The sequence below is a fragment of the Rutilus rutilus genome (assembly GCF_951802725.1).
Source record: "Rutilus rutilus genome assembly, chromosome: 3".
Classification (NCBI taxonomy): Eukaryota; Metazoa; Chordata; class Actinopteri; order Cypriniformes; family Leuciscidae; genus Rutilus; species Rutilus rutilus.
The window spans coordinates 37,732,143-37,747,349 of NC_140211.1; the positions used below are offsets into that span (position 1 = coordinate 37,732,143).

At 37.2% G+C, this 15,207-nt stretch overlaps 1 protein-coding gene across 1 annotated transcript; it reads right to left on the reverse strand.

Moving 5' to 3' along the window:
* Positions 1–7,945: 7,945 nt before the first annotated feature.
* Positions 7,946–13,739, reverse strand: LOC311287465 (uncharacterized protein; the record flags this gene model as incomplete). The annotated part of the gene is made up of 8 exons (XM_084404332.1): positions 13,718–13,739; positions 12,046–12,139; positions 11,783–11,855; positions 10,197–10,405; positions 9,001–9,983; positions 8,856–8,925; positions 8,236–8,410; positions 7,946–8,108 (listed from the first exon to the last, which is right to left on the reverse strand). The coding sequence occupies exons 4-8, from the start codon at positions 10,399–10,401 to the stop codon at positions 7,946–7,948; spliced, it is 1,596 nt and encodes a 531-aa protein (XP_084260458.1). The 5' UTR covers positions 10,402–10,405; positions 11,783–11,855; positions 12,046–12,139; positions 13,718–13,739.
* Between the last annotated feature and the right edge of the window lie 1,468 nt (positions 13,740–15,207).

A 15,207-nucleotide genomic window follows, 5' to 3' on the forward strand; every position in this document is an offset into this window, starting at 1 on the left:
CCCGGGGTGTGATCTGTTGTCCACCCTATTTCCAGCTGGCATTATTGATCGACACAGCCGGGCCTAATTATCTGAATTGGGCTTGCAAAGCATGCTGGGATCTGTGCAGCACTTAGCCTGTAGAGTGAAAGGAGTCAATACAGCACTTAGTGAAAAATGATTAAAATGATTCGGAATGAGGGGACAGTGAGTCTGTTTATGTTACTGGCTTTGGTGTTCAGAAATCCTAAAGCCAGAGGTCAAAGAGCACTGAAAAAAAAAAATTTTACTTGGAGGATTTACTTGGTAAAATCCTAGTAACAATTTGCACTAACACATTGTACATTTTACTGCTACTGCTCTGTACAACTAACCTGTTATCAAGTAGAATCTACTTACTATTGATCTTAACATTCATTTGACATTTAACTGACAACATTTCATTGGAGAAATTTAGTAAATATTAATTAATTATATTTAAAATATTTAAATTCACATATAGAATTAGTTAACTTCTACTTCATTAATTAAAGTCAATTTAACAAAATTAACTTTTTACTCAAACTGAATAACACTGAATTGAACCAAGATTTACTTACAATAGATACTGTATAGATTTCATACTGTATCTATATAATAGAAGTAGCATGGCACCTGAACACAGAGACCTCAATACTTGGTACACAATACGAATGTGTAATTTTGAGTAGAAAATGAACTCCAGATGTCACAAAATTGCAAGTTACCAAATCTAACAACAAAATCAATGATAAAACAGTGCATTATTAATTATTCATGGCCCCAGTGCATGATGGGAACACCAGTATTAGAAAAGTTGAGAAGGTTTTACTTAATTTTATATTGTTGATATTTACGCTTTAATGTCTACAAGCTTGAATTGAGTACTAATAATTTACTTTTTTTTTTTTTTTTACTTTTTATTCTTGCTTGAACTAACTTTTTTATGTTTTCCTGTATAATTTACTTCACCACATAATCATTTTTATCAGTGAGGAAGCGAGGAGTGTTGTTTGAAAGTAGACGTGGATACAACATGACAACGGAAGATCGAAGTGTAAATAGAGGAGAGAATGAGAAAGGGATGAAATGAAAGGCAATAGCCTTGTCATTCATCTACCACCCAAACAGCTGCCCTTCCTTGGTCCTCGTACATGCTTTCATGTATATTCTTAAAAAAAAAAAATAGGGAATAGTCTGCTCCTGCTAAACAAAATCTTGATGTAGAGATGGGAAATGGCAATTCATTCAGTGTTTTGCCACAGTTAACGTTTCTCCTTTAGTCCCAGTATGAAGCAGAAACCCAATTTCCGCCCTCTTCAACCCTGCAGGCAATTAGAGATGTGACTTTTAGAGTTCAATATGTAGTGTTAAAGAATGGCTTTTGAGCTGGTGCTAACAAATTTTTAATCCTGTCACTTATGCTTTCATTAAATCAACCAGATTACAAGAGGCTATTCAGTGAGGCCTTGAGTTTCAAATGACAGTCAGAACAAGCCGCGAGCCACGATTCAGGGGACGAGTCACCTTTCAAATGTAATAAACGGCATGCGTGGAATTTCGATCACATGCTATTCATTTGAACAATTTTTTCAAAGACGAAAGTCTTGCCACTTACGACTTGACATTGTCCAGGTCAGTGAACCTTTGAACACAGAGACTCAGACAGCAATTTTAGACTTCTGTTTTGTCTCTTAAAATACATTTAAATATGACCTCTGACTGAGAATGGTACTGAAGACCTTTAAAGAATGGACTATTGAAGTGATAATGTAGCTTTGAAATAAAAAGCTTAAATAACTTAAAACCCTCAATGGATGAGAAAAAGTAGTGATGTGCACGTTTTCCTTATTTAACAGGGGCTGGCCAACAATTCATCAGCTTTAGCACTGCCGATTTCAGCAAATGTCTTTAATTAAATGCGTTCATGAGGCACATTTCATGAACCTCAGCCAAAGCAAACCACCTAAATATGCATACAACCCTGCCGTCTAATTCTGCTATTTGTTCTGTCAACAGTGGTGTAGACAGACTCATTTAAGGGTGACATGAAGGATAATCCATCTTGTAACGTTTCTGTTTTATCATTTAAATGATGAAGACCCACTGATTATTATTATTAGGTAGGGTACAACAGGGCTAAAGGCGCACTGTGGTAAAAGGTGTATATTAATTTATTCTCCTCTAAACCACTAGATGGTACAAAAACTTGCCGCAGCACTTTCCTAAACACCCACTTTTCAAGATGCACGTGAAAATTTGGCTGATCCTTGACGCGATCACGATTTTTTTTTTTTTTTTATGTTGTAGATTTAAGTAGCAAATAAGAATCAATAAAATTATTGTCTATTGTAATGCGGTTCATTGTTGTTATGGGAAGGAGGTGGGAACCTAGCCTGGAAATACCAAACTCTGCTTTGCTTTGTAGACAGAGTCTGGAAGGGCATAATTGAAAAGCGTTTTCTTTCTTGCGGGGGCGCTTGTCTGAAGTTTAAAATCATTGGTTACCCGTAAGCCAATCACATAACGTTTGGTTATGACGTGTGTTATGCGCCGGCTCAGCCGCATCAAACTTCCACTGTAAACACATGTATGATGCAAAAACTAAACCATCGAGCGAAATACCGGAGTGAACATGGCTGTGAACGACTTTTGCAGATTATGTGAAGTAAATCTACGCATCCACGGTACAATCAGCGTCTACGTCACGGCTCTCAGCCCACCCTCTGTTCGTTGATTGGCCGGCTGTTTTGAGGCCGGAGGAAAACTGGGAGATAGGTCGCTATCTCAGACTGAGTACAGAAGCGAACTGAAATTGAGCGGAAGTACGAAGTCTGACGTAGTCAGGCTAGTGGTAACCGGCGAACATTCAAAAACTTTAATAATAAAATAAACAAATACACAACGAAAGTAAAGGCAGCATTCCCTCATGGACGACTGCTGCCACATATTATAAAACAGAAACAAAACACAACGTAAAATCCAGGCCTGGCTTCTCTCGTTCTTCACTGTTGTCGCTCCTCCTTTTATGCTTCCGCTCTTCCATGAGAGATACGAGAACGGTGCTTCGCGCAGGCGCCGTTCTCTCACGGCCCTCTGCCTCGTCCTGCTCGCCACATCTATATTTTGAGACAAATATCTTGTTAATGATTTTCAGTTTTGTTCAAGGTAAATAATCAACAGTTTTTCAATAACAGGAGAATATGTAAAAGTGTGGTATTTGGGGTAAAAGCCACCCCTGTTGTCGGGGCGAAAGCCACAATAATTAACATGATAATAAATATCTGGCTGACCTTTTACATTTGTTGACATCACATGGTTATATTCAGATGATAAATAGCATATTAAGTTGGGTGTCCACCTTAGAGATAATCACTATATTTATAATGAAACCATCATATTTAAAATATGATATTAATCATATATAATAGAATATAGAACGTATTGTTACTATTGTAATGCTATATTAAATTATTATGGGATAACCTTCTATGCTTTCAGAATTAAAATAAATTTGTTTCTGTATTTTTAAAATGAACAGATTTTAATGACAGTATATTTACTGTGCAAACATTTATTACTGTATTTATCAAAATAAACAGAAAATAGTACAAACGTTGCTAAATTAATTGTTTTGAAAGTAATTAATTAAATAAGACATTATTAAAACCTATTATTTCAGCTAAAGTTTTTGTATCAATAGTCAGTAGCTGCTCCTGACCATAAATTTAGGTAGGGCAGATTCTGGATCTTTGTGCTAGTTTATGATACACATTTTGTAAACTTTATATTCTAATCGCTGAACACATCAGAATTCTGATGTCCTTGCGTTATTCGGCCTGAGGGTGGCGCTCTAATGATGATTGGCAGACTTCAAACGCATAGAATGCAATCTAGAATTGCCTTAATTATTGCTTCTGAATGTTGTTTTAGAATGTTGCAAGTTAGGAATTCCATGCAGTGAAGAAAACAAAAGCATGTCTATTCTTAGAACAAACACAAAACAAACACAACAGAACTACTGTATAGAAAAGCTATTCACATGAGCATGTTTAAACTAAAAGGTTTATACTTTCATTAATTTGATATGGTACTCCACATATAGGAAGAGCAGACATGCTTACTAGTTACTGACCTGATGCATACAAATAGCGGAAGTGGACTGATATCGTCTTGTTCTGGAGCGAGGTTTACGTGAGGTGAAAATAAGCGGGGCAGCCAGAAATCTGCCCCAATGGCTCTCAATTAGACAGCGCTGCAGTTCCATTTTTCACCACAGATTTACATTGTAAAACTGTGGGGCGCTGTTGAGCTAGAGAGGGCAGGCTCCGAGACCGACTGCCCCGCTTAGTATCATAAATACATGCCTGCCAAATCCATGCGCTACATTTTAATATATCCTGCTCACTTTACGACTTAAAATAGTTTAGAAATTTTTTCAAACAAAATCTGTTGCTCCATCAAGGTTCAACAACAAAAAATAAATTCTGCAAACATATATTTCTTAAGGTGTACCTTTAGCCCTGTTGAAGTTTCAAAGAAAGTTATAGCAAACCAACATTTAATTACAATTACATATAAAACCATGAAATAGCCTGTGTTTTCCCCTGCGTTTTATGTTTCAGGACTTTTACTTTGATAATATTTTGTCTTGCTGAAAAAAGGTGCTGTTTAATATTTGTGTAGAAAATGTTATATCTTTTTTTTTCCCCAGGATTCTTTGAATAGAACAGCATTTACGTAATGATTTTTATTTTTATTTTTTGTAACAATGTTAAATGTATTACTCTCAATTTTGATCAATTCAATGCGTCCTCGCTAAATAAAACTGCTCATTCTTAAACGCAACACGGACACCAAACTTTTGAATGGAATAGGCTATGTATAATACACATACATCAACTGTTCCTGAACTTCATGAGTTTATCAATTTCCACCAACGATGCCCCGCAGGAGATGCTTCCATTAAATCAACAGGAGGCCTTGGCTTGGAAGTTAGACTCATCCTTCAAAGAATTTGCTTTACTTTGCTTTCACTCTTCAGCGGGTTAAAGTCAAGTGATGAATGAACGGGGAAGGTGACAGACAGATGTGTAGATAAATAGATACAGAGCTAGAGAGCTTGACAGATGAATCGACTAGATGAATAATAGATCATAGTTTCATGATACACTGAAGGTTACTGTAAAATTATCCTATGAAATGTAAATCAGTGCACTTTACAAGCATTTCAATGTTGTAAAGTGTTTCCTCCAGTATACATACAGTACTGTTCACTAGAAGCTAAACTATGTTGGTGTTACGTTCTGGTCCACAAATGATGACGAATATGAAGGTTTCACGTAAATATTAGCGTTATCTTTAAATTTAACAACATAAAAGGCAGGAACAAAGCAATAGTGTGTACTTAAACACATCCAACACCAGACAAAGACAACAAATGGAAGGGCTAATAAACACAAGACAATGAACTCAAATGTAAATATGTGCGATCTAATTAATCATATAATGAATAACCATAACCATGGTAACTAATGACAGACGGAGCATAGAACAAAGGAAACAGGAAAACAAAGAGAAACTGTAGATTTGAAAATCATGTTTCCCCCGTTATGGTTGAATCATGGATGCTACACCAGTTACTTTGTCGAGAGATTGATATTTATTATTTGTATACATGTATCAGGCATATGAGAGAAGAACAAGAACAAGCATACACTGTAAAAAATTGTACATGTAAATTAACGGTAAAATACTGGCAGCAGGGTTTCCAGCTGTGTACCGTAATTTTACATTTTCATTACCGTAATCTAAATTACAGCTTTTCTATAATTTAACAGTAAAATACTGGCAGCAGGGTTTCCAGCTTTGTACCGTAATCCTGCAGTTTCATTACTGTATTCTAAGATACATATTCTTTATTAACTTTAATATCTATACTTGTACAAATAAGCTGGTATTGTAATATTTCATTTAGAAGATTTTCCCAAGAAAAAAAAAACAGCTCAAGAGGGTATTTCTTATAGCACACAATTTATTGACAGTTTAGTGACAAATAATCTGAATGCTTAGAAAAAAAAAAGCAAATCATAACAACTGAACCACGTCCAATAGAATAAGCAGTCTTTTTGTGTTTTAAAAGCAGCCTTTAAGAAATAGTAAACGGTGCAAATTTATTTTAGTTTAATAAAAGTCAAAACCTGTATTTGGTACAGGAACAGGCCAAGAATGTGCTTGGGGTGCCCATTCCCCTAAAAACAGCCTTTATGAAATAGTAAATGGTGTGAACATTTTTGCACAATTTAGTTTAATAACAGTCAGTCAATCGAAGTCAAAACCTGGCAAATATTTGGAACAGGAACAGGCCAGGAATATGCCGTAATCTTCAAACTGATGCAGGTGTAGTCTGAAAGATAAAAAAAAAAATGGGGGGAAAAAACTTTAAATAAATTTGTATGTTGTTTGCTTGAAAATAAAGTGTCAGAAGAACATGTCAAAAAGCAACATAATGCTACACTACAAAAATCATAGCCTTTGGGTCATGAGCAGCATTCAAAAATCAATGGCAATGACAAATATGCAAATAAACCCTGGGTATATTATGAGCAATGCTAAACATTAATCAATATAACATAGGATGCTGTTTATCTGGGGTTTAGAAAAGGCCCAGGGTTAAATGGCTAGTTTACCCAAATAATGGAAACTGTCATTAATTACTCATCCTCATGACTTTCAAAACTCGTAACACTTTTGTTTATCTTCGGAAAACAAACGAATATCTTTTAATGAAATCTGAGAACTTTCGGTCACTCCACGGACAGCCTTCACAGCACTTTCAAGCATCAGAAAGGTAGTAAAGGCATCATTAAAATACTCCATGTGACTCCAGGGTTTAACCTCAATTTTCTGAAGCAAAAAAGCCCACACAAAGTATGTTTAACACGCATGCGTCATGGCGCAAGTGTTAATTTTTTTTTCCCCTGCACACAAAAAGCACTTGCGTTTCTTCATCAAACTGAAGTTAAACCGCTGGAGTCTCCTGGATTACTTTAAAGACCTTAACCCCCAGTTTCACAGACAAGCCTTAAGTTATTCCCAGACTAAAATGCATGTTTGAGCTGTTTTAACTGAAAGAAACTTGCACTGAAATTTCTTAAAATATGTCAGAGCCATTGTTTTGTCTCAAGATGCACACCAGTAAGGGTGTCACGATTCTCCAAATCCTCGATTCGATTACATTTTCGATTCTAAAGTCACGGTTCGATTCGATTCTTGATTTAAATTTTTTTTTTTAAAGCACAAGCTATGCCATTTTTAGACTTTTAAGCAATATAATAATATCTGACCTTTGTTTGCAATGTACCACACACTACATTGTCACGTTTATTAACAACATAATGTAACAATATATCTTCAGTCAATTGGAAACTTAAACAAAATAACCTGCCATCTAATTTCTCTATTGTAACATGATGACATTCAAGTTCACAAAAAAAAAACAAGTTCACTTTTTTTTGCAGTTTCAAGTTCTGGTTAAAGAGGAATATGAAAAGAGAGAAAATTCGTGACACCCTTACACACCAGTAAAGGTTTTTTATCTAAGGCATGTTTATAAAAGCTACTTAAATACCCTAATTGAACTAAGGCCTAATCCTGACTTAATCTAAGCCCTGTCTGTGAAACCGGCCCTAAAAGTAGTAGTTTTGTAGGCTGTGTAGACAGAAAGATTTCATTAAAAATATCTTCATTTGAGTTCTGAAGATGAACAAGTCTTACGGGTTTGGAAAGACACACACTTTAGTAATACATTGTAAAGCACATCTGAAATTAAAGTGAAAAGAGCTTTTAGTAGTGTATTGTAAACTGTTCTACAAAAAAGCTGGTATACTGTAACAACTTTAATGGGAAGCAGGTACATAAATTAGTGTGTATGTGCAAATTTACTTACCTAGATGAAATCCCACTCGAAATCCGCAAGATTTCTCAGTAGAGAGGCAACCTTTGGATTAACTGTGGAAGACTTTTTATTCACCACCTTGCCCGTCTTCTTGGAGACCACCTTGCCTCTGCAGGTCTTTGAGCCTCTTTCTGGGTTTATTCCGACGAAGCGTCTAAAGACAGTTATATAACAAATTACCATTGAATGCAATAATGATGCATCAAAATTCTTATGAAGATGATTCTGAAAGGTAAAAAAACCCACCAAAAAACAAAGCAATAAGGACTTAAGTGTCATACCTTTGAAGAAACTCCAATGTGCAACAAGCCTCCTCTTGATACTGCAGGTTGAAGACGTAGTACACGGCAAACAGTGTTGAAAGTGCAGTCAAAAATGATGACTGGACACACTCACAAATAACACGGCCTTCTAGGCTTATCATCCATCGGACAGCATTTGTCTGCTCTCCCATACCTAAAATAAAAACAGCAAAAACAAACAAACAAAATAAATAAACCAACCAACCATAAATATATAACAATAACGAAAACATTGGTGCAACTCATTTAAATATCTGCCTTTGAGAAGACTTCATTGTAAATGGATATGGATAGTTCACCCCAAAATGTTATTCTGTCTTAATTTACTGCTGAACACAAACGAATATATTTGGAAGCATGTTTGTAACCCAACAGTTGTGAGGCACCATTGCTTTCCATAGTAGGAAAAAAATACAACAGTGTGGAGTATTCAAGAGCAAATCAATTTATACAGGTTTGGAACAACATGTGGTTAAGTAAACGATGACAATTTTAATTTTTGGGTGAACTATTCTTTAACAACTGTATACAATAGAAATGTTTTATTTTATTTTATTGTATCTTCCCCATTTGTCAATGTTTCTTCTTAACATACTAACCCAGTAAAATAAGACGAGGACTTCCAGGTAGAATAAGTTTCTTCTCAACATCAGCTGCAGATGCAGCAACCTGAAGAGGACACAATACACAAATCAGAATACATATCATCACTTAATAAAGTAAAAAAGAAAACTAAATACTCACATCTGCATGCAACACCAGTCCATCTTCATGTTCCTGAAAATGGGACATTAGAAGCTTGATATGCAGGTGTGCCATCTCTGTGTTTTCAGGCTGGGAGTGGGACAGGACATCCTTCACCTTTTCATTCTTTGATTTGCTCTTGAAGTACTCAACGATAGCCTTTCCGCATTCTTTCATGGACATGTCAAAGGCTTTCAGCACATCAATGTCAGTTAGCAACTTGAAGTGGGCACAAATAGACTTCTGATGGAAGAGGTATGGCCACTGGCTCCTAATGTCTTCTACTGAAGGTGCTGGTATGGAATTTAGTTTCTGACGCAAAAGACAGAATGTAGTCTCCATAAGAGTGTTTACTTCTGCTCTCTCTACACTGACAATTCCCTCATGGCTGTAAATGTCATGCAGTCTTTGACGTTTGGACTCTATTGTCTCTGCAGTCTCTTCAGGGGGAAGGTGCGGTTCAAATCTCACACAGCCATAGGTGTCCGTTGGTCCTCTTTTGCATCCTGAGTTTGGCTTTGCTCGATGACAGACAAAGCTGCTCTCACGGTTCAAATTTTCAACCCTCGTCTTCACTTGAATTAGGAGTGATGTATATCCCGCTCCTATTAATGAGCCATTTGGAAATTTGTCTCCAAAAGTGTTAGGGTTCTCCCTTACAATCTTTTGACAGATTGTAAGACACTGGGCACGTGTTGGGCAAAGTTCAAACTTGCGCATTTCGTCAACCAGAACTCTAACCATCTGGCGCCTTTCTGCAGGTTTCGGTCTTTTTCCTGTAGAGATTGCCGTTCGGATTTCAGGAGGCATGTTGTCCCAAGGGACTTGAAAAGTTTCAGCCCATGTCTTGGAAATGCTGGGCATTTGTGTGAAGGTCAGGCTTGGCCTGGAAGCCTCTGAGTGAGATGCAAGGCAAGACGAAGATGAAGAACACACTGATGGAGCTGGTAGTACATCTAAATTCAGAGTAACCATCTCTGTTTCTGAAAGGGTTTCAAATATCACAGCATAGAGAAAAGCAATAAAGTTTAGTAAAGAGATTAAAATAATTAAGTTACATTTCTGACCACTAAAAGATTTCAATGGCTCGAACTATGTAGAATAGCCTAATTTAGTTAATGTATTTTGTTGGAAAAATGTTGTTCACTAAAATAGATACTTATTTAGTTTAGATTAAGATTAAAATGTCATCATACCTGATTTAAAAATTTGAAGAAGCTTTCTGATTTGAATGACAGGTAAAATGTCCTTAAGGTCTTCTTGCTGAACATATTTGAGGTCGTCTTTGCATTCTAGTCCTGAGCTTTGAAGACTGGAAATGATCTGGTGGAGAATGTCAGGAGGCAGGCTGGGCAATGCCTGAAGAATTATACATTTAACCTCCTCAAACCAGGTAGACATTTTTCTACAAAAAAGAGAAAAGAAAAGAGTGGTGCAGAATTAGTACAGGCATGCCACACACAGTGTACTCAAACAATGGGTAATAATCCAAAATATTCCTTAGATCTACACAGCATGTTCTTTCTGCTGGTGTAATTCTGTAAACGCCCATATTTGGAAGGCGAACAGCCTGATATTCCTGAGTAACAAAATGTAAAGACACACCCTGATGAATGAGAATTAGCTTGATCTTTCCAACTACAAGCCCCTCATCAGAGTCACTGATCAATACAAACATGTTCTTTTTGTATTTTGTGCCTCTCACTGTAACATCACTGGCTACCTCAGTGTTCATAGGCTCAAAGTTCATATTTGAAACTGAGCGTCTGATGTCTTCATTGTAATCACCTGGGTAAAACTCTGTGCTTTTTTCTACTTCAATGTCTTGTGGGAAGTAGCTGCCAGCATACAGATATGCCTGAAGAAGCTGATGCTTCTCAGCGAGTGTTCGACACAAATTCTTAAAGTTATGTGATTTGCGAGCACACTGTTTAAAATAGGAGTGTTTGCTCTCAAATCGCAGTGTCCACAAACGAATTAGAGGGCCAAAGTGAAAAATCAGGTCAGGATAGTGACTGATGTAATGGTGTTTTGGTCTGAGTGGATGACTGGGAAAAGACTGCCATCGAGTATGCAAATACTCATCAATTAGAACCTGCAAGTAAGCTATCTGACCAGTGGACACAGCTGGTGCACATACAAGTTCTACTATTTCTCGTAGTTGCAAAACCAGCTGCCAAGTCTCATTTTCAGATGGGTTTACAATTTTGTCTCCAATCAATCCTGGCAACATCCTAAGAAAATACCAATTTTGAACTGCATGGCCAGAAAGTTTTTCACTCCCAGGAACAACATCACTGGGTTTGTTGTTTGCATCATTACCAAAGTATGTTAAATTATTTATTCGTCGATTTAACTCCTGGTAAGTGAACAGCTTCTCCACTGTGACAAAATTATTAATGTACAATGCTAAATCATATGATGCAACACCTTCAAAAATATCATGTCCCAGACAGGGGGGTAGCCCAGGCTGACACACATGAAAGTAACGTAGTCCATTAAACACGGAGTCAAATTTGACACCTCCAGTGGCATTGGATGTGGCATTACTTGTCTGACTTTGAACAAGATCCCTATACGACTGTACAGTGCGTTTACTTACTTTGAACAAGGGATCTTTTTTAAACGTTTCCCTTTCTATATTGCAGTATCTGCAAAAATGCACACTTTTTGTGAAATTTTCCACAAATCCACCAATGCCATGGGAGCCCAGATTATCCCCACAAATTGCAGACAGCGTTCCCCTGTACACTGTTCCATCAGGCAAATTAATGCCACTTACCTCAATGTCTTTAAGGTCTTTGATGAGAGGGCTAAACACTTTGTCCTGGCCAAAATACTTGAAGTCTTGCTCCCTGCAAAGCAAAACAAGCTGCATCTGGTCAATGCGTGATCTATGATGTGGAGGAATATCTGCAAGAGTTGCATATACACAGAGTAATTTATGTTTTTTCCTGCCAGATCCCAGTGGGTTGGCTACTTCCAACGCATCCTGATAAAGGATTAAACTAAAGGATGAGGTGTCTGTATTGAGCAGCTCATTACCTTTTAAGTTGCTACCATCCCATACATCATGAAGAACATTGTGAGGACGGACACCAGAAAATACTTGTTTGCGATGTTCTGTAACTGTGTCAATCTGTAATAGAGAACCAATTGTATCTTTAATCGGAACATATTGAGCAAAACACTCTTTGCCTGCCTCATTTGTCCCAAGACAAAGTGGAACTGGTGCTACATAGTTGAATGTATTCTTGAAAAATGTCTTTCTTTTTTGATCAGTTTTAAGTTTGTGTGAATTACAAGTCTCAAAGAGATTTTCACTGTGCAAAATTCCCAAAATAGCATTTATGTCTGCTTCTGCAACCTCCAATGCACTCAATTTTTCTCTCAATTTAAAAAGCAGGTGCGAGTGACTCATTTCATGAATTTCCTGAAGGTGATCAACAATTATTTGAACAGTGGAGGATGGAATCAGACATTTTGATTGCAATTTGAGATAAAATAGAGCTAGATGTCTCAAAAACTGATCTTCGTCCACACTTTCACCAAAGGTGTCTTGTTCCACACCATCAGTATCAGTATCACTGCAAAGAAAGTCCTGTGGCATTTCATGATGCTGTTCAGAGCACTCATGCATGCTATGAGGAAGCGCAACTGAATCAATCAGGTTTACCTCTGAACAATCACTGTGTTTTCTAGATACATGCGCTGTAAAAGTGGACACAATTGAAAAAGACTTGTCACATTGCTGAAATGGACATGAAACGCTTCTCCCCTCTCTAATGTGAGTTTTAAGATGCTGATAAAATCTACTCATAGTGTCACACCTGACTTGACACAAGTCAACATGACACGTCAATTCAAATGAAGTCAATGGCATAGATTTGAGCTTAGATTTCCCCTCTTTGTGTCGATAACAGTGAGTTTTGAAAGCTGAAAACTTTTTGAAACTCTTATTACAAGCAGGTAATGCACAATTAAACCTGACATTCGCAACATGAATATGAATGCGCATGTGTCTCACAAATGCAGGTAAAGTACTGCATGTGTGTGAACAAAGTTTGCAAGTAAACATTTTACACTATGGAAGAGCACAATCCAGCTATAAAACACACACATGTGTGTTTTAACTTTGAGAAACAAGTTAAAATTAAACTTAAGTGAATTTCCTCTGTTATATCGACGACGACTTAATGTATGTAACGTTAGTTGGAGCAAATGTATCGAGTGCAAAAGTATGCTGTTAAAATTATTGTGCTCATATACTGTAAAAAAAGCCAAAATAATAACACTGACATTTAATAAGTTCATATAACTTCCAATGAGACAGACGTGTGCAATTCACTCGTCTCGTGCTAAAGAAGAACCTAACGTTAGCTGTTCCACCATCCCCCACAGCGTAAAAAAAACATACTGGCGAAAGGCGGTAAATTTAAAAACCTAACGTTACTTAATACAATAATCCAACGAACGCACTTATTTTACATTTCCCTCTATATTAGGGTAACTTGTACAATGAAAGAACACAAATATGCAAAGCTGCAAGCACGCGCGAGCTCGGAGACGGACACACACACACACACACACACACGCGCGCGCGCGTTTAACTTTGAGGAACAATAAATTTAGCTACATACATCCACTGTCTTAAAGCACGAAATTAATAAGATTAACAGTGAACACAATTATTTTAGATTCACCCGTGGTCTGGTACCTGTAAATGAGTTTCAACATGAAAGCTGTGCTTCCACCGAGAAAGACGTGTGTCAGTCACTCTTGCCAACTGCCAAAGTGCGTCGTTCGCGGTTCATTCCCTCCCCCACAGATCACGTGCTAATTAACGGTAAGAAACTGTAATTTTAGAAAACGGGTCAGTACTGTAAATTTCTGCTGTAAATTTACAGCATTTTTTTACAGTGTAGGCTATATGAGAGGTGGTCTTCATTCCAGATTTCTCTGTTCCCCATTTCTCCATTCCCTCACCCCATCATGCCTCTACATTTCTCCTCCTCACCCCGTCATGCCTTTATGTTTCTCTGGGGTGGTACAGTATATTGAACTTATATACTCCACTGAGCGACTTTAAACTTCCTTGTAAGGTAGAAAAACATGTTGCTTATGTTTAAAAATGGAATGTATACCTCATGCTTACACGTGGTACAATCCACTTTCCATATTAAGAAACTATTTCTCAGTGTACACATTTGTGGTACATTTGCATCAGTTGAAACATTCCTTTCCTTGTAAAGAACATGCCAACTGAAGTATCATCATTAGTGGAACATCTCTGCTCAGTGAACGTTACATTGCACACATACTTGTATGCAAAATATAGCTCATCCCATATCCCTTTCACATCAGTTTAAAATATTCTGGCTGACCCCCCAGCGTGAATTTTTGAAGGCGACCGTTTTTTTTTTTTAGCGTGTCACTTTATGGTTTCCACGGTGACGCGTCATTGCTTGTCACGTGACACACGTTAGTTGAGCTGTATGCGCGATGGGCGCCGCCATGTTAGTTTGTGCCACAGTTCAGAGAATCGGATCTGTTGGATTTACAACACGTGAATTCATCCACTTCTCCCGAAATACATGAAAGTAAGTGGCCGGTGAACTGGGAGAAGAATAGAGTAAACTTTAAAGTTACTTACACAATGTGTATCTGATATGAATAAAACGTGTCTAATTATAATGGAAAGGCTTATTATTGCTGCTTCCATAGACATCAGTGTGTATTTTACAAACTCTAAATGTATTGTTTTGTTTTTAATACTTATGTGAATTTATATGTCTGAAACCTAAAATAATCATTATGTGGTTGAAAACACTGAACTTTGGCCCTGCAGCGCGGAAAAACGTGTTCGGCGCGTGCGCAATATCAAACCTAGTTTATACTTTTGCCTGGCTCTGCACCATGGGCCACTGCTGACCGCACGCGCACCTCCCCAAACGCACGAGGCATTTACACTTGACGTGCTCACCTTACTATTCTTTGAAAGGACAGGGATCGACTTGGAGTAATTATCCTCTAAATCATCCAATAGTACACACGTGACTGCTTATTTTAGTACACTTCACCAAAACCACACTACAAAAGAATCGTGTAAAACCCAGTAAACCTTGAGATTATTACTTGTGACATTAGCACACAATACATGGATATGAGAAAATATATACTACTAAATTAGCGAAATAATTTCACTAA